General features: G+C 41.6%; 1 protein-coding gene across 1 annotated transcript in view; it reads left to right on the forward strand.

Annotated features, from left to right (window-relative positions):
• STYK1 (STY kinase 1) overlaps nucleotides 1–22,611 on the forward strand; it is a 45,432-nt gene that overhangs the window by 20,131 nt on the left and 2,690 nt on the right. Inside the window, exons 2-9 of the mRNA XM_025930688.2 lie at nucleotides 8,268–8,412; nucleotides 9,080–9,214; nucleotides 11,616–11,882; nucleotides 12,630–12,811; nucleotides 15,887–15,970; nucleotides 18,333–18,541; nucleotides 20,342–20,382; nucleotides 20,989–21,085. Coding sequence (XP_025786473.1) covers nucleotides 8,367–8,412; nucleotides 9,080–9,214; nucleotides 11,616–11,882; nucleotides 12,630–12,811; nucleotides 15,887–15,970; nucleotides 18,333–18,541; nucleotides 20,342–20,382; nucleotides 20,989–21,085 — 1,061 coding nt within the window. The 5' untranslated portion in view covers nucleotides 8,268–8,366. The remainder of the gene's footprint in view (nucleotides 1–8,267; nucleotides 8,413–9,079; nucleotides 9,215–11,615; nucleotides 11,883–12,629; nucleotides 12,812–15,886; nucleotides 15,971–18,332; nucleotides 18,542–20,341; nucleotides 20,383–20,988; nucleotides 21,086–22,611) is intronic.

Genomic DNA, 22,611 nt, shown 5'->3' on the forward strand with positions numbered 1-22,611 from the left:
TGTCCATTGTCTCTCTGCCTGCCCGGGTCCGGGACTCATTTATCAGAGTATGAGACAGCGTGTGTACGTGTGTGTGCGCGCGTGTGCGCGTATGTGTGTTCCCGCCATCTTTCGCAGAATGCCTGCCTTCTGTCCCTTTTCAGTGTGGCTCTCCCGTCTGCCAGAGGGCAATGTGCTAGAATGGGCGGGAAGAGTCATAGAACAGGGTGGAGCGCCTCACTTACAGGGGAAACTGCTAAGACTTCTCAGGTTCCAGAAGTCCCCCCACTGCCCCTGAATGAAAAGTCTAGCAGAATGAATAGCAGAGAGGGGGACTGATCTTTGGAAATGCAATGTGACTGACCACAGCAGCGGCGAAGTGTTTGAGAGAAGCCCCAGGGAGGCGTCTCCTCTGGCGTGTCCAACGGGTAGGAGAAAGGAGACGCAGATAGAAAAGAGGCGATTCTGCGTTTAGAGGGGGGTGGTAGTTGTGTGTCCTTGGCTTTTCCCTTATTGAGAGCCCTTTTTCGTGGCGCTTGGGTGCCTCAGTCAGTTAAATGACTGACTTCGACTCAGGTCATCTTCTTCGGGTCAGTGGGTTCGAGCCCCACATCGGGCTCTGTGCTGACAGCTCAGAGCCTGGAGCCTGCTTCGGATTCTGTGTCTTCCTCACTCTGCCCCTCCCCCCCCCCTCTCTCTCAAAAATGAATAAACACTAAAAAAAAAAAATAAAAATAAAAAAAAAAGAGAACCCTTATTCTGGGCTGGGGAAATTGTTGATTGGTAATCTCGGGAAGAGAAAACAATCAGCGAGATAATGTCTAATTTGGGATATATCATTTCTGGGTTTTTGAGGTTTGCCTGTGGTAGATGGAGAATTATGGAATCGAGAACGTGAAAAACAGAATGATAATTATAATACAAATAAAATGTATTGAATTTGGGTGACACCTCAAAGGACCTAAAATTAATCTCTGCAATCATATTAAAAACCTCATGGGGTGGGTAGTGTTACTGCGATTCTTACTTAGATGTTAAGGGGCCTGTCTGTCTTGCAATCACAGTACTCCTCTCCAAAGCAAATTTTTTGGGAGCTTCCAGGATACAAATTAGGCTTCTTCATCTCTACTGGGTCGTACACGTGTTTTAGGAATTTCTGCAGACACGAAAGAAGGAAGACTGGGACGCCTGGGTGGCTCAGTCAGGTGAGCATCTGACTTCGGCTCAGGTCATGATCTCACATCGGCCCACATCGGGCTTGCTGCTGTCAGCTCAGAGCCCACTTCAGATACTCTGTCCCCCTCTTTCAGTCCCTCCCCCGCTTGCGCTCTCTCAAAAACAAATCAAACATTAAAAAAAAAAATAAGGAAGAAAAGCTGATAACACCCAGTCTCCTTATTACAAGACCTTTGTTTAAATAAGGTCAGGATTCCCAAGCACCATGGGAGCCTCTCTTCTAATGGTTTCAAAGTGCATTTCAAGCCCTGGGTCTCTAGGAAGGTGGGGGAGGGAGAGGGGGAGGATCAGAACAATCACAATCCTTCAGTATCTGAGGAGAACAGGAGGACAAGGGATTCCCTCTGGGTGACCTGCCCTTCTCTCTGCCTCATCCACCCTAGGAGATATCACCCGGCACAAGGCAAGTTGTCTACACTAGTCAAATCCTCTGGATCGAAAGAGACTCACCTCTCCAGTGTGCCTTTGCCTGTACTCCTTGTCCTCTGGCAAGTGTGCTTCAGGAGAAAGGTGGGGCCTTGGGCGTTGCATGGTGCTCCCAATTCTCAGGCCAGTGCCCTGTCTCCTGGGAGTTCTAGCTCCTTCTGGACCTTCATGCTCACAGTGAGAGATCGCCAGTCCTGGAAACTAGACCCTTTCCCTCAAAAAGGGATTTAGGATGGAGATCAAATCCAGGAAAATGAACAGACAAAGAAAATGATCCAAGATTCCATAATCTGGGGAGTACTGGGGGAAAGTTTCTGATTCTACCTTTATCTTCTGAAGACAGACACGCAGTCATTGTCTGTGGCCCTCTAAGACCTTGGAGCACACACTTAACAGGCAGATTCTCCTCCCTTGTGCTTTCCAAATTCTGTTGCATTTGTTGGTGAAGTTTGGTTTCTGCATTACGGTTTCTATGATTCTTTCGGATTCGGACATAATTTCTTCTTCCATGTGAGTGACAAGTACAGATGTGCAGTAAAGTGGTTTAAGGAATATTGGGTTTGTAATTAAAAGACTGGGGCATGACACCTTGCTGTGGCATTTGCTTGCTGTTTTTTTTTTTTTTTTTTAACCTGGGCTTATTCAGAATTGAATCTTTTTGAATGTTTTAATGTTTATTCATTTTTGAGAGAGACGGAGACAGAGTGTGCGCGGGGAAGGGGCCGAGAGAGAGGGAGACTCCAGGCTCTGAGAATCGGAAGCAGGCTCCAGGCTCTGAGCTGTCAGTCAGCACAGAGCCCAACGTGGGGCCCAAATTTGTGAACTGCGAGATTATGGCCTGAGCCAAAGTCAGACACTTAATCAGCTGGACCATCCAGGTGCCCCCCAAATTTAACCTTTTCGGACCTCAGTTTCCCCGTTGTGTGAAAGTGCCTAGCATCACACCTGGCACATTATAGTTGCTCGACATAGGTTTATTGGAGCTGAAAATAGGAAGGACGGCTTGCTGTTCAGAATGTTAAAGACTAATTTTGGAATCCTGTAGATAGATCTGAGCAATTCTTTTCGATCTCATTTCCAATTTAACACGTTCATTCCATTAAATGGTGTTTTGTTTTGTTTGTTTTGCTAGGACATCTCATGGATGAGGAAGAAGGGGGAGGGGAAGAGGGGAGTGAGCTGGAAGGCAACTGCCTCAGTCTGGGGGCTGCTACCTCTGTATGTTTTACTCTCCTCACCCAAAGCCTTTGGGTCCTCTGCCCCAAGGTCCATAGCTATTAGTAACTCCCTTACCCAGTGTGGCATTCATCTGGGTGGGTGGGTCACTTGTCTTTATAAAAACAACATGGCTGGCAGATCCATTTGTGTTGATACACAGGTGGTAAGGTTGAGGGTGGAGGCTGGTGTAACGTTTAACCATATTCTACGGGAATGGGACCAGATGTTATATGGAGATCAGTCAAGTGATTTCTCACAACACTTAGGCAGTTGGAGTGCAGGAGAATGGATCTAATTTTTAAAGTTCTGTTTGTACCCATTCATCAACCGATGGACATTTAGGTTCTTTCCATGTTTGGCTATTGTTGAAAGTGCTGCTGTAGACATTGGGGTGCAAGTGTGGTTTATACACACAATGGAATACTACTTGGCAATGAGAAAGAATAAAATCTGGCCTTTTGTAGCAACGTGGATGGAACTGGAGAGTGTTATGCTAAGTGAAGTAAGTCAGGCAGAGAAAGACAGATACCATATGTTTTCACTCATATGTGCATCCTGAGAAACTTGACAGAAGACCATGGGGGAGGGCAAGGAAAAAAAAGTTAGAGAGGGAGGGAGCCAAACCATAAAAGACTCTTAAAAACTGAGAATAAACTGAAGGTTGATGGGGGGTGGGAGGGAGGGAAAAGTGGGTGATGGGCATTGAGGAGGGCACCTGTTGGGATGAGCACTGGGTGTTGTATGGAAACCAAGCTGCCAATAAGTTTCATATTCAAAAAATAAATAAGTAAAATAATAATCATAAACAAATAAAGTTCTATTTGTAGATGTATTTTGGTAAGATGAGTTTCTTCTGGACACCCATGAGTAAATTGCTGATCATATCTGGGAGACTATTGTGCTCACTGGACAGAAGTGTGGCTCGTGGGGGTTGCACTATTCTTGGAAATAGAACTGTCTTTGTGTGTAATGAAACAGACAGAGAGGGGACGTGGCGTTACGCTTGCATCGTGCCTATGCATGAGGGTTTGGAGAGTTTACGTTAAATAGTTAGCTTAATTTCAGTTATAGTCATTCGACTCCAGACTCTAATTGTGCAAAGATTTGAGCTGCACTGTACTCCCCATTTCATACTCCTTTGTATCTCTTTCTTCATCGTGCTGTTTCCTCCTCTCGGTTCTCAGTTCAAGAAGGGAGCTACACTTCTCAATATGCCGACAGAAAGAAGCAACTGAGAAGAGAGAAAGTAAAGAATGATAACCACAAGTGAGGCAATAATATTGTTTTAATGAGAGGCCTGTCTGAGGGGATTTGGCATTGTAGATATAGGTATGTGAAAGCTATAGGCAGCCTACGTACATATGTTCCAGCCACCGAATAGAATGATCAGAATAAACAATTTCACAACTTTTCTAGATCCTTGATTCCAGTGGCTTGAATATAGTAAAACCTAGTGATACATGGTACCAAGGAGAGAACTGTGGGGTAATGTTTTACATGCGTGAGGATTTTACAGTCTAGGTAAGGAGAAGAAGCAGTAGCCAGTATTATTTTTTTCTTTTTGAAGATTTTTTAAAATTTATTTTGAGAGAGAGAGAGAGAGAGAGAGAGTGAGTGAGCAGGGGAGGGACAGAGGGAGAGGCAGAGAGGGAATCTGAGGCAGGCTCCATGCTGCCAGCGTGGAGCCCAATGTGGGGCTTGAACTCATGAACTGTGAGATCATGGCCTGAGCCGAAACCAAGAGTTGGACACTTAACTGATTAAGCCACCCAGGCGCCCCTTGAAGATTTAATTTTTAAGTAATCTCTACACCCAGCATGGAGCTTGAACTCACAACCCCAAGATTAGAAGTCGCACACTCTACCGATTGAGCCAGCCAGGCGCCCCTATATATTTTTTCTTAACACAGTCAGAAAATGGTCTAGATATAATAGAAGGGGATAGAGTATTCGTCTTATTGTACAGAAATGTTGGTCAAGAACATTCTTCTAATACATAGGTTAGAAGCTAACCAATAGGAAAAGTCATCCTAGAAGGTTTGGGCACCAAGGCATGTATTTTCTCACGTTGACACACTGGGCAGGCAGAGTCATGTGGTAATTGAATATAAACTGCAGAGAAGAGAGCGATGTAGAGAGGAATATTGTCGGTACGGGCAAATATGAGCATCTTCTGATATAAATGCTTTGGTGGGCTCTAAGTGTTAAGGTAAGTGTAGGCTTCCATGCATATGTGGGTAGGTATGGTTGGGTGTGTATACCTTAAAAATTCTAGACTCATGTGGTATGTTCCATATGTCTCTAGCCAAACTGTAATAATTGGAAAGAGCTTATCATACAAACACGTGGAAAACTATCTACTGAGTGGGCCTCACCATAGCCCTATACATTTGTTTCCTTGCTCCAGCATCTGATCACATTGGGCTTCTAGTTGTTAATAAACCTAGCTTCTTTTTTTTTTTAATTTTTTTTTTTCAACGTTTTATTTTTTATTTTTGGGACAGAGAGAGACAGAGCATCGGGGGAGGAGCAGAGAGAGAGGGAGACACAGAATCGGAAACAGGCTCACGGCTCTGAGCCATCAGCCCAGAGCCTGATGCGGGGCTCGAACTCACGGACCGCGAGATCGTGACCTGGCTGAAGTCGGACGCTTAACCGACTGCGCCACCCAGGCGCCCCAATAAACCTAGCTTCTTTAAAGTATCCATGCACAGGGGCGCCTGGGTGGCTCAGTCGGTCAAGCGGCCGACTTCGGTTGAGATCAGGTCATGATCTCGCGGTCCGTGAGTTCGAGCCCCGCGTCAGGCTCTGGGCTGATGGCTCAGAGCCTGGATCCTGTTTTGGATTCTATGTCTCCCTCTCTCTGACCCTCCCCCGTTCATGCTCTGTCTCTCTCTGTCGCAAAAATAAATAAATGTTAAAAACATTTTTTTTAAAGTATCCATGCGCAAATAAAATTACACACAAATGAACCTTGTTCAGGAAATGTAATAGAAGGTCATATTGTATCCAAATGACCACACTGTGCCCTGTAATAAGTGTGATATGTAGGTGCCAGGGTCTAGGCGTGGATTTGAGTCATTGGGTGTGGGTATGTTTGACCACGTGTCTGTAGTTGAGTCTGGCCCACCATGAGCAGTTCTAAGTGAGGATACATGCGCACACAGGCCTTTAGATTTCTTTCTTCAGTATGTATTAGTGGGTTCGTGGTTTGGCTTCTGGGCAGAGCTCGCAAGTTGGGGGCTGGCTGCTGACTGACTTTTTCTTACTGGTACTGTGGTTAAGAGAGATTATGTTCACAGAACATTCCCCAGAGAGCCAGACTCGTTTAACTGGCTGCTCCCTGGATGAACACAATTACATCTGATAATGCCCTGAAAGGGAAGTAAGAGGAAAGGAAAACAAGAATGAGAATGGCAGTGAGAAATTTTCAAACGGCTTTTGAATTCACCTGACTGAGCCAGTGTTTTATTATTTAAGATCTCCTTCTCCACCTTCTCGAGGCTCTCTGATTCTGGCCCCGTCCCAGGGCTTTTCCTTCCATGGGGTCTTGTGGAGTTGTGGAAACGTTCTCAACCACCTTTCCCCTTGCCTTTTTGGCTTATAATCAAATGAGATGGATGTGGATATCTTATAATTCATTGACTGCATAGATCCCTTTTTAGGCACAAGCCCACAGATAAGCAGGTGCCTCTCCTCTGTGCTATTTTCTTCCTGGCTACTCCTCTGTTTGCACGGGCTTCTGTCAACAAACCACACACCTGTCTTTCTTCTGGGTGGTAAGAAAACTGTTTAACTCTCATCTCCCCATAAAGAAGAGTGAAAAGGGGGTGTGGCTGGAACTGGAAGGTCTCTTTGTATGTGTTTCCGGCACTAAGTGACTCTGTCTCCGTAAGTCACATTGTGGTTATTAGGACCAACAATAAAGCACAACAGACAATGTAGTAAAAGACCACCTAATATGGTGAATAGCACATATGTACAATATAGTATAATATTATATAAGCTACAGCTCTGATTCGTAAAGTTTTACCTCGTTATCAAATCACTGCAAAACTAGATCATAAACTTAGGATCACCTAGACAGTGGAAAAAAAAAAAAAAAAAACCACTGTTTTTTTTCCAGGTCAGTCAGCATTGACTAGAACCAGGCAAGACTCTTGTTAACCAAGGGCAAAATAAGGTTTGTAGATGGATATGAAAGAGTGGTAACCACCAGTTCTCTTCAGAAAGAAAGAACCAAGTTTTTGGACGTGTAATTTCAAATATATGCTGATGATATAGAATTAAAAGTGATGTACATAAAGCATCTGTGGCCCAATAAGCAAGAAACTAAGAACTACCGTTTACTTGGAGGAGAATCGGGACTGGGATAAATGGAGAATGATGGGGTGGGAGAAAGATATTTATGGTATATCACTTTGCCTTATTATTTTATATATATATAAAATATACCTTATTACCTTATTATTTTATATAAAATAAAGGTAAAAATATATAAATATAAAATATAAATTAAGGTAAAATATAAAATAAAATAAGGTAATATAAAATATAAAATAAGGTAAAATACCTTATTATTTTATATATACATATATATGTGTGTGTGTGTGTGTATATATATATATAGTTTTAGAAAGAGAAAGAAGATGGCTTGGTTGCAATAATCCCTTTAATCTATCTACTTGTTAGAATGAATGCCTGTGTCTGTCTATATAGAATGCGCAGGAGAAGGTCCAATTAAAAAATAAGTAATACCCAGAAAAAAATTAAACCTGCTTAGGATTTTTTTAAAAAATGTTTATTTATTTTGAGAGAGAGAGAAAGAGAGAGTGTGGGGGAGAGAGAGAGAGAGAGAAGAAAAGAGAAGAGAAGAGAAGAGAAGAGAAGAGAAGAGAAGAGAAGGGAAGGGAAGGGAAGAGAATCCCAAGCAGGCTCTGCACTGTCAGCACAGAGCCTAACGTAGGGCTCCATCCCACAAACTGTGAGATCATGACCTGAGCCAAAATCAAGAGTTGGATGCTTAACCAACTGAGCCACCCAGGCACCCCGAACCTGCTTAGGATCATAGGGTAGGTAGATCATTCCCATATTGCCTGTGGACCACAATTGCTCAGACAGGTACTATGGACTCAAGCATTGGAGCAGCGGTCTTGGGTAGAAGGGAAGCCTTTGAAATAATTTGAGAAATAATGGCATGAAAGGATGAAGCCAGATCAGGGCTATACTCCCTCTATAATAGAAAAAAGGAAAAATGCCAGGAAAAAATAAAGTTCTTCACACTTGAGTATCAGGCAGATGGATAAGATGAATAGATGACTCAGAAAGTTCCAGGTAGTCATGTACTTAATACCTAATGATCTATAGAGGTGTCTTAAAACTCTCTATGCTCCATTTAATGTTTTTTAGAACAACTCAGTCCTTGGGAATTCTTCTCAGTGGTGCCCTGTGCATTCTCTGAGGGCCAAGCATAGAAGTGGACAGCTGTGTGGCTGAGATGAGAGGGTCATGACACGAATGCTATTGGAATGCAGTCTCAGTGACAAGCTGTGTGGTAAGGACAAACACCACAGATGCCTATCTTCTGATTCTAGGATGACAGAGACTAAGGTCTGCACAGATTGTAGAAGGAGGATGAGATGACTTCTAGTAGAAATGAAGACGGTGTTGATAAAGGAATGGGCACACAGGAGGTCATTTTCTTTTTTATTTAATGCTTATTTATTCATTTTGAAAGAGAGAGAGAGAGAGAGAGAGTGCTCGAGCTGGGGAGGGGCAGAGAGAGAGGGAGAGAGAGAATCCCAAGCAGGCTTTGCACTGTCAGCACACAGCCTGATGCAGGGCTCAGTCCCATGAATCATGAGATCATGACCTGAGCCAGAATCAAGATTCGGATACTTAACTGATTGAGCCACCCAGGTGCCCAGGTCATTGTCTTTGAAGAGGGGGGCAAGTGCCAGAGATCCAGATGTTGCATCCTTAACCCCAGCAGGAAAAATGGAAGATGAGGCACAGAGCACACTTGATAGGCTGAGAAGCAGGGACACTGGGGTCTCTGATTAGAGAGCTGCTCCCTGTAGTGGTTCCACTGTATGCAAGTAGAGGGGAAGAAGGAAGAGATGATCGTTTCATGTATGAGGAGCTGAGAACGGGTGGATAGGGGAAGTTGAGTGAATATCAGATTTTCAATCTCTTCTTTTCCTGCTTGATTTCCTACCCAGTTGTCCGGGAGCAGCAGTATGAGATCATCATCATCCCAACCATTCTGGTGGGCACTTTCCTCATCCTTCTTGCGGTCATCCTGTGGCTTTTTATCAGAGGGCAAAGAGCTCAACAACAGTCTCCTGGACTCCGAGGTAAAACTCAAAGTGGGGCTGGGGAAAGGCTCAGAGAAGATGGAGATTACAGAAAGTAAGACCCAAGTGTCAGTGAGCCCACGTCTATAAGGTGAGGTCCCCGCTGTGGGAGAGGAGGTCTGGGGCCCCTCTTGTGGAGTTGAATGGAGGTGAGCTCTTCTCTAGGAAATCATGAGTAGCAACTCAGTATGTGCTTGGTAGTTGAAACTACAATTGGCAAGAGAAACCTCATGTGGCCTGTTTCTGTCTTCTTTTCCTACTGCACTATCAACTATTTGGCCATGTGAGTGTCTACATATTGGGAAGGAAGATTAGTAGGTAAAGCCCAATGCCTTGTTACCAGCCTTGAAGGATGACATTTTACTCTGTAATACGTCCCAGCCCTGCTCTGTGCTCCTGGACTATGTGATGAAGAGGGGTAGCCTTCATAGCAGTCTCTGAAGTGTTAAGTAGGAGATGATGTCCTGTCCTGAAAATATAATGCAAGAGATTTAGCTCACATGAAACTAAGGGTGAAAAGAAGGAAAAAAATTCCCGACAGTGATCAGAAACTGTATAGTGGCTGGTCCTCAATCCCTCTCTACATTTTATCCCCACTGTCTTTGAATTCACTTACAGAAGAACTTCTCAAAGGAGTTGTCTAAACTCATTCTGATGACTTCTACTTGTCACATTCTCCGAAGCTTTTATCCCCACCACTCTGCCAAAACAATTATTTCCAAGATCACCACTGACAGCTATATTGAGTCCTCATCGTGGCCTGTCAAAAGCATTTGACACAGTTTTGTACCTCCTCCTTCTCGAAACACTTCATTTTTCCTTTTAAATCTATAGTCACTTCCTAAACGATCTCATTTTCAGTCTTATGGATTCAAACACTTTCTCTGTTCTGAGTCTAGTCCCCCTTGAACTCCAGATTCCTATATCAAACCACCAATTTTGTAGTTTGGATCCGATGCACATCTTTGTAATATGCCCTGAACAAAGGCCCTGCAATTCCCTCACAAATGTCCTCCCCCAATCGTCTTTTCTACTAGTAAATGGCAAGCCCTGTCTTCTATGTGTTCAGTCTAAAATCTTGAAGATTTCCTTGACTCTTCTCTCTCTTGCATTCCATGTCCAATCCGTTAGCAAATCCTGTCAACTCTATCTTCAGAATAAACCGAGGAAGCTCTCACCTCTCGTAGATCCTTGTAATACACGCCTAACTGGATTCTCTACTACCACTATCCCTTTATGGTCTGTTCTCAACAGGATAGCAGAATTATTCTTTTAAGGCCTAAGTCAGTCCTGGCCATCTCTCCTTGAAACAAAATAGAATGTGTTTTCTTTTTAGAATTAGAAAAGCCAAAATTCTTTCAATAACCTTCCATGACTTGGGCACTCTCTGGCCTTGTCTCATATAATTCTCCAGTTATCCCATATGGTTCCAGCTGTACTAACTTCATTTCTCTTCCTTAAATATGTCAGGCATGCTTCTTTCCTGATGCCTTTGCTCTTACTGTTCCCTCTGTCTAGAATATCCTTCCCAATACAAGTATGGTTTGCTCTTTAGTTGCTTCTAGGCGTTTCTCAATTGTCATCTTATCAGAAATCCCTTTCCTGACCTTCAAATGTGAAATAGAATCATTGGTGTTTCTGACTTTGCTATTTTCCTTCATAACACTCATCACCTGGTTTGTTATTATCTGCTTCCTTTCTCCTACCATTAGAGGGTAATCATAAGAATCTGGACTTTGCCTATTTGCAACACCTAGAACAATGCCTGGCACGCAACATGTGATATTTGTCGAATAGATGGAATGAATGAATGGAGATTTAATGAGAAGAATGAATTTCTCGTTTCCAATGGAGAAAAGTTGACTAAGAAAAGGGGAAAATACCAGACGATTTTTTTTTTTTGACTGAGGCTATAGGAAATATGCAATAATTAACTTTGGGAACATCTTAAGGGAGGAAGAATAACCATGGCTTGGAGTTGAGGAGTTATCCATACCATCCTCTCCACCTTTAAAAGCCATTGATCGACTTAATCAATCGCCCCTACTGGTAGCTACCACTACCTTTAAGTACCTGGAGGTAGAGTACCTATTCAGGAACTTCCTTAATTGTCTCCATACCAGACTTATACTGAACTATAATCCCGAGAGAGACAGAAAGGAAATGTCATTGCCACTTTCCAGATATCCATCTTGAGTTGTCTTAGAAGTAATGGGGTTATTATAAATATTCTAGAAAGGTTGCTATTGATGCTGGTTCACAGAGAAGACTCAGAAGTTATCCTCACGTTGGGCAGAGAGAAAATTGCTAAAGGGACTACCTTGCCAGTTTGTTCCAGGTTCTGTTCTCCTCGAGTCCCTGGGGTAGGGAACCGGTGGTTGGTATCATCTTTTCGTTCTAGGCATTGCCCCTGTGCCTCCATCTAGGGGCTTAAGCTTGGAGGCAGCAGGTCATGGAGGGAGCGTGTTTGTGCCACTTAAAGAGACATCGGTGGAAAGCCTCCTACAAACCATGACTCATGCTCTGGCTAAGCTGCAAGTGCCCCGGAAGCAATTCTGTGATTCTCTGGAGCAGATCCACAGTGGTAGTTATGGAGCCATCTATCGAACCAAGATGTACACTGGGGACCCTGCTAAGCCAAAGAGCGTTGTCATCAAGGCTTTGAAAGGTAAAAGGAGAAGTGTTTGACTTCCTTTCCCCTTTTTCACGTTTCCATTGCGAGCCCTCAACAGTGAATGCTGACAAGCTTGCCGACATGAAGACTAATCAACAGATACCTGGGATCACCATTGTGTGCAGAATAAGAAGGGAATAGAAAGTGAAAACTTGAGGCCGAAATGTTTTCTTTAGGGACCTTCCCTAGCTCAAGCTTGCCTATTGAGGCTGCTAGAACTCAGTTTTTCATATGGATATTACTTGCATGAGGATTTTGAAGTTGTTCCTTCTTTTTCTGCACTATCACTTTCCCTAATACTGTTTTCTTCCCTTCCTTCCTCCTCCCTCCCTTCCTTCCTTCCTTCCTTCCTTCCTTCCTTCCTTCCTTCCTCCCTCTTTCCCTTTTTTTTTTTTTTCATATGGGCCAGTAATAGGGGATAGAAACAACAGAACAAGGATAGGATAAACAAGAATACTAATCAAAAGGCCTAGGCAGTGATCATATTTGAATGTGAACACTTGTCTATTTAGGCAAATGAAAGCCTATCCAGTTCTAAAACCTATGATTCTATGTTAGCTTTGACAAAAAAGCAGTGACATTGAGGATTATCTTCTAATTAGTTCCCTTTCTATTTACTTTTTGTCTATACTTACTCTCCTTTGGAGCTTTGCCATCTGAAGTTGCTTCCTCCCTCATACCTCCCATTTTATTGGTAATGTTCTGACTGCTTACTTCCCATCGCTCTCCTGTCCTCCACAGAACCAGTTGGGCTCTATGAGGTGCAGGATTTCTTAGGGCGAATCCAATTCTATCAGTACTTGGGGAAGCACAAGAACCTGGTACAGCTGGAAGGCTGCTGCACAGAAGCGCTGCCGCTCTATATGGTGTTGGAGGATGTGGCCCAAGGAGACCTGCTCAACTTTCTCTGGACCTGCCGGCGGGTAAGCGGTAGCGTAGAGGTGTTAGGAAGGAAAGGCTTGACTTGGCTGATTAGCTGTTCACATGTCAATTAGCCTGGCAAATGACGAAGCAGAGAGACATTATAGTAACATAACAGAATGACTGAGTATCACCATCCAATAGAACTTTTTATGATGATAGAAATGTTCTATATCTGCTCTGTCCAAAATGGTAGCCATTAATCACATGCGGCCATGGAGCACTTGCAATGTGGCTGATGTGACTGAGAAACTGAATTGCTAATTTTATTTAATTTTAAATAATAAACTTTTAGGGGCGCCTGGGTGGCGCAGTCGGTTAAGCGTCCGACTTCAGCCAGGTCACGATCTCGCGATCCGTGAGTTCGAGCCCCGCGTCGGGCTCTGGGCTGGTGGCTCGGAGCCTGGAGCCTGTTTCCGATTCTGTGTCTCCCTCTCTCTCTGCCCCTCCCCTGTTCATGCTCTGTCTCTCTCTGTCCCAAAAATAAATAAAAAGTCTTTAAAAAAAATAATAATAATAAACTTTTAAATAGCCACATGTGGCTAATGGCTACCAGATTGGGCAGTGCAGATTAGAATATGAACTCTACGCTTTGCATCGTACTAGCTGTGTGACTTTGGGCAGGCCACCTCTCTGAGCCTGAATTTTCTGAATCTGTAAAATGGGGATAAAAATAAATTATTATGAAAATTAACAGAAATTATGCATGTAAAAACTCTTGTTGGTACTGCTTGTAATTTTGTTGCTGTTAGTCTTAAGTGTGTCTTCTATTCCGTAACATTGCTCTAGTATGCCAGGGTGGATGAGGCGAAGTCAGCTTGAAAGTTTTTGTACTTTAAATTCTTATTAAAAAAAATTTATTTATTTATTTATTTATTTATTTAAAAAAAAATTTTTTTTAACGTTTATTCATTTTTGAGACAGAGAGAGACAGAGCATGAATGGGGGAAGGTCAGAGAACGAGGGAGACACAGAATCTGAAACAGGCTCCAGGCTCTGAGCTGTCAGCACAGAGCCCGACGCGGGGGTTGAACTCACGGACCGCGAGATCACGACCTGAGCTGAAGTCGGACGCCCAACCGACTGAGCCACCCAGGCGCCCCTAAAAAAAATTTAAATGTTCAGAAATTTCCAGACTAAAATGCAAGTTCTTTTCCTAACAATTTTCCTACTTCTCTATATATTCGTCTTTCTGAAGCGCTGCATTTTCCTAGTTAGTTCCTCACTTACCAATGGACAAGTTCAATATTAATCAAGCCTCCTCAATAGACTGATTATTTTACTACTAATTGTGTATGATAAAGGGACCCTGTTTTCATCCAAACGAGGTACAAACAGGATGATGTGCAAGTCTTTAGGCGTTTAAATCTTTTTAAGAGGTTATCCATCTGTAACTTGTTCTCTGCTCTAACCTCACTAGCTTGTATTTTCAAACCAATTATGCTTCTCTATTTTAGACCACTGGAACATGCTTTCCTCATTACACCAAACTTCTCCCTTCTCTTTTTTGCATAGTCATTGTCCACTCATCCTTCAGATCTTTTCTTGTTGCCATCATGTGCTATTTTCCATGACTTTCATGGTGCATATATTTATGCATGATTATTTGATTATGATTCACACGTGTTTGTCACATTGTAAGATCCGGAAGGCAGCAGATAGGTTTATTTTGCTCCCTCTTGTGTTCTGAGGTCCTAAGATGGAACATGGCACATATTAGGCATTCAATGATGATGTGTTGGATTAATGTGCTTAATTATCGCTCTCTCTGACACACACACACACACACACACACACACACACACACACACACACACATAAACTATCCCAGGAAAATTGTTGCTTTATCCAGGGGATAGTCTTATATATATTTGTATTTCTTACCTGCTATTCTATTCTTCCGTCATTCTGTGATTCATCTACATTCTGTATTGTTTTTCCAGGCCAGTAAATCATTGTACTTCTCTGCATATCTGAGAATCTCTGATATTAGCCTCTCCTTGAATCTTAGTCCCTATGTTTTTGTATCTTTTCTTTTGCCTTGATACTTGCATTTAAGAACACTGCTTATTAAATTCAACACCCCCAAAATAAATAATCCAGTAAGAAATGGGCAGAAGACACAAACAGACATTTTTCCAAAGACATACTAATGGCTAACAGACATGAAAAGATGCTCAACACCACTCATCAACAGGAAAATACAAATAAAAGAAGCCCATGAGATACCACCTCATGCCTGTCAGAATGACTAAAATTAACAACACAGGAAACAACAGATGTTGGCAAGGATGTGGAGAAAGGGGAACTCTCTTACACTGTTGGCGGGAATGCAAACTGATGCAGCCACTCTGGAAAACAGTGTGGAGGTTCCTCAAAAAGTTAAAAATAGAACTACCCTACAATCCAGCCATTGCACTGCTAGGTATTTACCCAAAGGATACAAAAATACTGATTCAAAGGGGCATATGCACCCCAATGTTTAGAGTAGCACTATCAACAATAGCCAAACTATGGAGAGAGCCCAAATGTCCATTGACTGGTGAATGGATAAAGAAGATGTGGTATGTACAAAGAAATATTACTCAGCCATCAAAAGGAATGAAATCTTGCCATTTGCAATGATGTGGATGGAGCTTGAGCATATTATGCTAAGTGAAATAAGTCAGTTGGAGAAAGACAAATACCATATGATTTCACTCATATGTGGAATTTAAGAAACAAAACAGATGAACATAGGGGAAGGGGGAAAAAGACAGGGAAGCAAATCATAAAAGCTTCTTAACTATAGAGAACAAACAGGGTTGTTGCGGTGGGGCGGTGGGGGGGGGGACAATGGGCTTGATGGGTGATGGGTATTAAGGAGGGCACTTGTGATGAGCACTGATGTAATATGTGCGTGATGAATCACTGAATTCTGTACCTGAAACCAATATTGCCCTATATGTTAACCAACTAGACTTTAAAGTAAAACTTAAAAAAAGAGAATATCTCTGTCTCTCTCTCTCTCTCTTTTTTTTTTTTTTCAAATCTGTTCATGTCATTCTGATATAATGCTTTTATCTTTGTCTCTTTAGGATGTGATGACCATGGATGGCCTTCTCTATGATCTCACAGAAAAACAAGTATATCACATAGGAAGGCAGGTCCTCCAGGCTTTGGTAAGGCTGGGCAAAATGACCACAGATAGTATGGATGTTTCCTGTTAGCCTGGTATTTGAAATCATATTTCTAATATTTATATTTCCAAATGGGGTATACATTATAGAGAAGATCAAATGGAAGTTAGGGGGCAGAAACCTAAGCACTGATAAATTGTTTTTGCTTCTTTCTTTATGAAATTATTTAGATAATATACTACAAGATGGGTAATTCTGGGCAGAAAGTAGTCAACTTAGGGTTTGTAGAAGGAGCAGGACAGGTTTTAAAAGGTTTCTCAGTCTTGGGGCACCTGGGTAGCTCAGTTGGTTGCACGTCCTACTTTGGCTCAGGTCGTGATCTCGTGGTTGGTGGGTCTGAGCCCCGCATCGGGTTCTGTGCTGACAGCTCAGAGCCTGGAGACTGCTTGGGATTCTGTGTGTGTGTCTCTCTCTCTGCCCCTCCCCTGCTCATGCTCTGTCTCTGTGTGTCAAAAATAAAATAGACATTACAAGGGTTTCTCAATCTTAAAGGTCAAAACTCAGGGCCAAGAGTTAGATGCTTTATACTCTTACTTTCTCATATATACTAACATGAAGAGATATAAAATGGCAAATAATGAGCAAGTTGGGAGGAGACACAGGAAGAGAAACCAAATGGGTGAAAGGCTGCAGAGCCACAAGGAAGTGTACAATTTTGTACCTGAAAAACAGGAAAGACTAGTTCAGGACACGTTTGGTTGGAGACTTGTTTTGATACCAAATGTGATAGGAAATATATAAACTTCAAAAAGAACAAGGAATAGTGGGAGAGAAGATATCAGAAGGGGCAACAGTGAGATCAGTCCTTCATTTTAAACCAACTTAGATAAAGAGGTAAGAGAAATAAAGCAAGATTAAAGAGAAAAAAGAAATGTACCTTTGTCAGGATTAACCAGGAAATTTAGATGACAATTTCTATGAAGTTATTTAGATAATAGTGTTTAACATTAGCATTTGGTATAGAAAATCAGGGTCTGTGAGGCTACTAGTTTAAGTGTTTGGTAGATCTTGCCTCCTTGAGATGTGAAATGTACCAGGGATATAAATGGAATCTGGGAAAGCTTAGAAAAGAAGGAGTGAGGTGCGAAAGGGCAGTAGTATACATGTATAAATGAATATTGTCTACAGCGTTTGGAAGGCCTAATTGGTATGTCCCCTTGATAAAGTCTGGGTGTCAGAATACAGCCTACCTTGTATTCTGAGCCACAACTGTGGTGGTGCCCCACAGGGATGCGTTGACCAGGTTACCAGGTTCAAGATTACCAGTTACAAGGCAATATCATACTATCTTTTTTCTTAATTTTAACAACCACAAAGTCACGACATTCTTTAATTCTTTAATAATTTCTTTGCTCTAAAACTTCGCCTCACGGGGACAGAAAACTGCCAGTCACTGGTTCCTTCATCATCAAGGACTGGAAATGACCATCTTACCCTCTCACTTTTTTTTTTTTTTTTTTTTTAAATGTCATTCTTGTTCAGCAGTCATAGACCTCAATCTCTAGCTCTTTGGTCATGTATAGATTTTCAGCTTCTTATCCCTTGAATAGCCTGATGTTGGGGGGGAAGGAGTGCAGCAAATCAGCATCATCCAGGTGCAATGGTTTTTAAATGCTTTGTTGGCTGTGCTAGAATCATTGCGACACTTCATAAAAATAAAGATTACCAGGTTCCTCTTCCTAGATTTTGGTTAAGTACAGCTGGTGTGGAAAGTGTGTGTTTTTCAAAAGCTCTCAGGCAATTAATTCTTATCTGCAGCCTGGCTTGAGAATTATGAGTAGAATTTGTGGTACTTCCTATGAATTAGAATACCTCGTTCTGGTTACTACCACTCAAAGCGGTGGGGCTTTACGTAATCATTTAGATTTATCGCAAAGGTATTTCCCTAACTCACCTTAGTTATTTTAGGGACAAAATGAGATGATATAAAGCTCTGTGTAAATTCATTACTATGGCCCTCAATTTCACTGTGTATATATTACCTTGTTTGGGTGATTGCTGCTAGAGACTTGAAACCGGCTTCCTTTTCTGATAGCTAGCTGGGTCCTATCTGAGAGGAATGTAAAGTCAGGCAGGAGTTAGAGCTTGACTCAGAGCGGGTGATCATACTTTCCAAACCTTATTAAAGCTATCCGGGTTATTTGTTCAGTTTGGTAATCCTAAACACAGTGCAAAAATGTGCGATTTATTAGAGTGCCTTGGAAGTGATATGTCGTTATCAATGAGGCTTGTTCAGAGTTGAAAATGTCCGTGTCTTTTTGAGGATTCCTAGGACTGTTTCTCCTTGTCTGTGACTCGAGCCATGACCTCAGACAGCTGATCCGTCCTTATCTTATGCTGACAGGAATTTCTCCAGGATAAGCATCTGTTCCATGGGGATGTGGCAGCCAGGAATATCCTGATCCAATGTGATCTTACTGCTAAGCTCTGTGGATTGGGCCTGGCTTATGAAGTCCATGCCCGAGGGGCCATCCCAGCTACTTACCCCATACCTCTCAAGTGGCTCGCCCCAGAACGGCTTCTGCTGAGACCAGCTGGCATCAGAGGAGATGTGTACGGTTTGTTCCTGCTCTTTGGACTTCTTCCCTTCTTTTTTCTCTATTTATTTTGGGGAGATAGAGAGAGAGAGAGATTGAGCGTGATGGGGTGAGGGGCAGAGAGAGAGGGAGAGAGAATCCCAAGCGGTCTCCCTGCTGTCAGTGCAGAGCCTGATGCAGGGCTTGATCTCTCTAACCGCGAGATCATGACCGGAGCTGAAATCAAGTCAGAGCCACCCAGGTGTCCCAGACTTCTTCCCTTCTTGACCTAGGTGTCCTCCAGTCCCTGACCATGACTGTGTCTATTGTCAGTTATGTCTACATGTGAAATCTCTATTTAGAAGTCAGACAGACTCTCAAGGGGAAATGTGTGTTTTGTGACAGAGCTCATATTGGGCATCTGGCTACAGTCCTTTTTAGTGTCTTTTAAAGTTTGACTCCTGTATTAGATTAGCAGCCATAATTAGGAAAGAGAAAAGAAAAATGAAAAGATTATTCATACCCATATCCAAGGATTTAATCTAGTAGAGTCCCCTTTATCTGAAGGAGGTAGGTCCGCTTAATCAAAAGCTGTTAAACTAGTAATTATTAAAATAAAAAGAAATATACATATTTCAAATAATTTATTTTGGCTTAAAACGTATAAATATGTGTGTATTGATTGGTCTTTTAGGGGAGGGCCAAGGCTTTTTCTATGAGGACGGACCTCCTAAATGAAGTTATACGTTGTATTTCTTGTGTAAAAGCATGCATAATACATTGTTTTTGAGTTTTTGCGTGAGATGATTCTGAGTGAGAAACTTGAAAAAAATTGTGAAGCAATTTGACTGCAGACACTGATTATTATTTTTTCCAATTTTCTACTGTTGGCTCTCCCACACAATTGGACAACACTTTCTTTTTAGCAGCTTATTTTTATAGAATACTTTCAAAGCATCCAACCTAGTTTTCAGGAGCTAATGCATTTTTTTTGCATTGATATTTAATTGATTACATAATTACATTGATACATATGATGGCATAAACAGTATTGTAAAGGATCATGATTGGTTTTTGGTAACCAGATAATTCAGCAGCTTGGAGAAGCACAGAGAGGTAATATAGAATATCTTACTAGCCTGAATGTTGTGAGCAGCAGAAAAAAATTAGAACATAAGTTAATATGGTGAGTCAATCAAAAGACTTCCACTGCTGCTTCACTCATATCTGCTTTTCAATAGGGGTCTGGGAGTAATAAGTTTAACTAGGAAATATGGCTTGTTTAATGATGATGTTATAGAATAGTGAAATATACATCTCTCAAATCATATTGCTCTGGCAAATATCTATTCCCATTATGTGTAACGCTTGCTCTGTTAATGTGTTTCCTAGGTTTGGGCAGTTAGAGCTATTGAGGAAATAGTAGATAAATGATTAAAGCCTCACTGGGATTTGTGCTAAGAATAAAGGTTAGAATTTCAGCAGGAAGAAATGGAAAGGATGAAAAGGATGCACAGGGTCATTTCTTTTTGTTTGCGTAGATGTGTTTGTGTGTTTCCATAAATACACACACAGTGTAGCAAATAATAATAAACATCCATTAATGTGAAATGTAGAAGAAAGGAGACATAAAGCCAGTCCACAAAGAGATTAGACTTGAAGGGGATTGAGCAGCAGTGCTTTTTAATTACTTTGCTTATGTTATCAGACGCCCTTAATTTCCCCTTCATTGTCTTCTTTATAGGGTTCTTATTTGAAGACCTCTGAGAGTTGAAATGAGCTCTCTTTAGGAAAGGCAGAAATAGAAACTAAGTAAATGGCTTTGTTTCTTTCACAGCTGGTCCTTTGGGATCCTGCTTTATGAGATGGTGACTCTAGGTAAGGAGGGTCCCTAAAGTAGTATATACCTGGATGCAAATATCCAAGTATGTTTATTTGAGTGGGGGGTGGCATATTCTGAGGAGAGGTTTCCCTACAATCTCAGGTTTGAACTGGGCTGACATGAAATCCCCCTCATCCTTTTAGTTTTTTTTTTTTTTTTTTGCTTTCTTTTCCTTAACACTTTACCAATTCCAAAGCACATTTTAAAGTCCAAAGAATAATTCCAAGGGTGATTTTGTATAAACATAAATGTATTGTCCTGAGATGTATTAATCCATTTGATTGAGAAAATGCAGTATTTTCCCGTGCTTGGGGAGTAGAGGGCACATCTCATTTCTCACTTTGCTTTGGTACTTTTGTAAAGACTCAACATTATCCTAAATTTTCAGGTTTTTTCCTCCCAAACACCTTTTCTACCCCCCAGACTCTCTAAGCTGTGTCCTTACTTGATCACCAGGGAACACTTATATTGTCTCTGGTATTTTCCCCTTGGCTCCACCTTTTGCAGGCAATTAGCCCCGGTGCATGAAGAGTCATGTTATAGTTGGTATTCTAGAGGACCTAAGTTTCCCTTGCTGCTCTCCTTTTTTTCCATGCCAACAGGGGCACCGCCATATCCTGAAGTTCCTCCAACCAGCATCCTGCAGCATCTCCAAAGAAGGAAAATTATGAAGAAACCAAGTAGTTGCACGCATACCATGTAAGTGGCTTTTAGGACCTACTCTCCTCTCACTACAATGCCTTTTTGATCCCCGTCAATCTTGCCCTTCTAAAGTGGCTCAGATGATCCCTATCTGTCCTTTATGTGCTAATATACAGCCTTAGACATACCTATGCGGTAAAATACATCTGCTCATATATCATATATATTTACATATGTGTATATGTGTGTGTATATCTGTGTACACACACACACAATGTTGAAGCAACTACTGAGAACTATATGAGGGTTCTAAGCAGATAAAGTTCAGCTCTTTCAGAACCTTCTAAAATAGGTAAGGAGGGGACCAAATCCAACACAAATATAGTAGTGTTTTGTCTGTCTAAATGTATCAGTCAGAGACTACCAGCCTCAGTTCTAATATGGCTGCCATAAAATCCATTCCCCTAGTTACTCACTGACTCTCATTAGCATTTAACTTTTAAAAACTATGGACTATCTATTTTTTCCAATTCTGATCAAATTAGAAGTCAACCAGAAGAAGGAGGGTAGGAAGAAATTAGAAAGATGGGAGGAGTAGCCAATAATGTCAGCAGAAAGGGACAGCTGGTGAGCCAATGCAGAGGCAGAAAATGGAAAAATTAAAAATTACACACAGAGTTTCAAAACCAATGAAGTACAAAAAGGGCTTGTTAAAGAATATAAGGAAAGGTTAAAATATTTATAAGAAGTCAGGGGAGAATATATTAATATACATTTCTTATAAAATTATTGGTATTTATAAATTTTTCAGCGTTGAAAGGGTAAATTTCCATCACCTGAGTTTCACATCAATGAACAGTGACTGTATCAAGCAGATTATAAGTGTTAAATATCATAACTATACACACACACACACACACACACTCACACACATGCATATATATAGTATAATAATACTGCTCGGATACACTGGAATGATTGTTGAAAACTTTCTTGTTGGCTTTTTTAATGTGTAAAAAGCTGTCCTTTATATTGGCGGGGGGGAGACACTGAACCAATAAAGTATCTGATCTTCAAGAATTTAGTATTTGGATGAGGAGATATCTAAAAGCAATATGAAAATCAACATAAAATGGGAGGCCATATAAAAGAATGATGAAAAGTTCAGACTCAGGTCATAGAGTCAAAAAGACACATGTTCACTCCTAGTCCTGCTACTTTACTGAACATTGTTGACTTTTCTTGAAATAGGTATAATGATAATCCTACCTCAATGTTATTGTGAGGCTAAAATAAAACAATGCATGTTAAGTTCCACTACCATGCCTTATAAAATAAATAAGTTCTTGCTAAATGTCATCAGTGTTATTAAACTGGCATCTTTTACACTGTACGACAGTGAGGAGTGTGGGAGATGCAGTGTGGGCTGAGGTTTTTAAGGGAAGGTTGCACAGAATAATTGAGACCTAAAACAAACCTGCAGGAAATGATGACCATAGAGGGTATTCGAGGAATTGGGCATAGCACCAGCAAAGACAGAGTTGGGTGTTAAAAACCACATCTAAGGCATTGCAAGACACTGA

Source organism: Puma concolor, chromosome B4, assembly GCF_028749965.1.
Source record: "Puma concolor isolate L17-30 chromosome B4, mPumCon1.1.hap2, whole genome shotgun sequence".
NCBI lineage: Eukaryota > Metazoa > Chordata > Mammalia > Carnivora > Felidae > Puma > Puma concolor.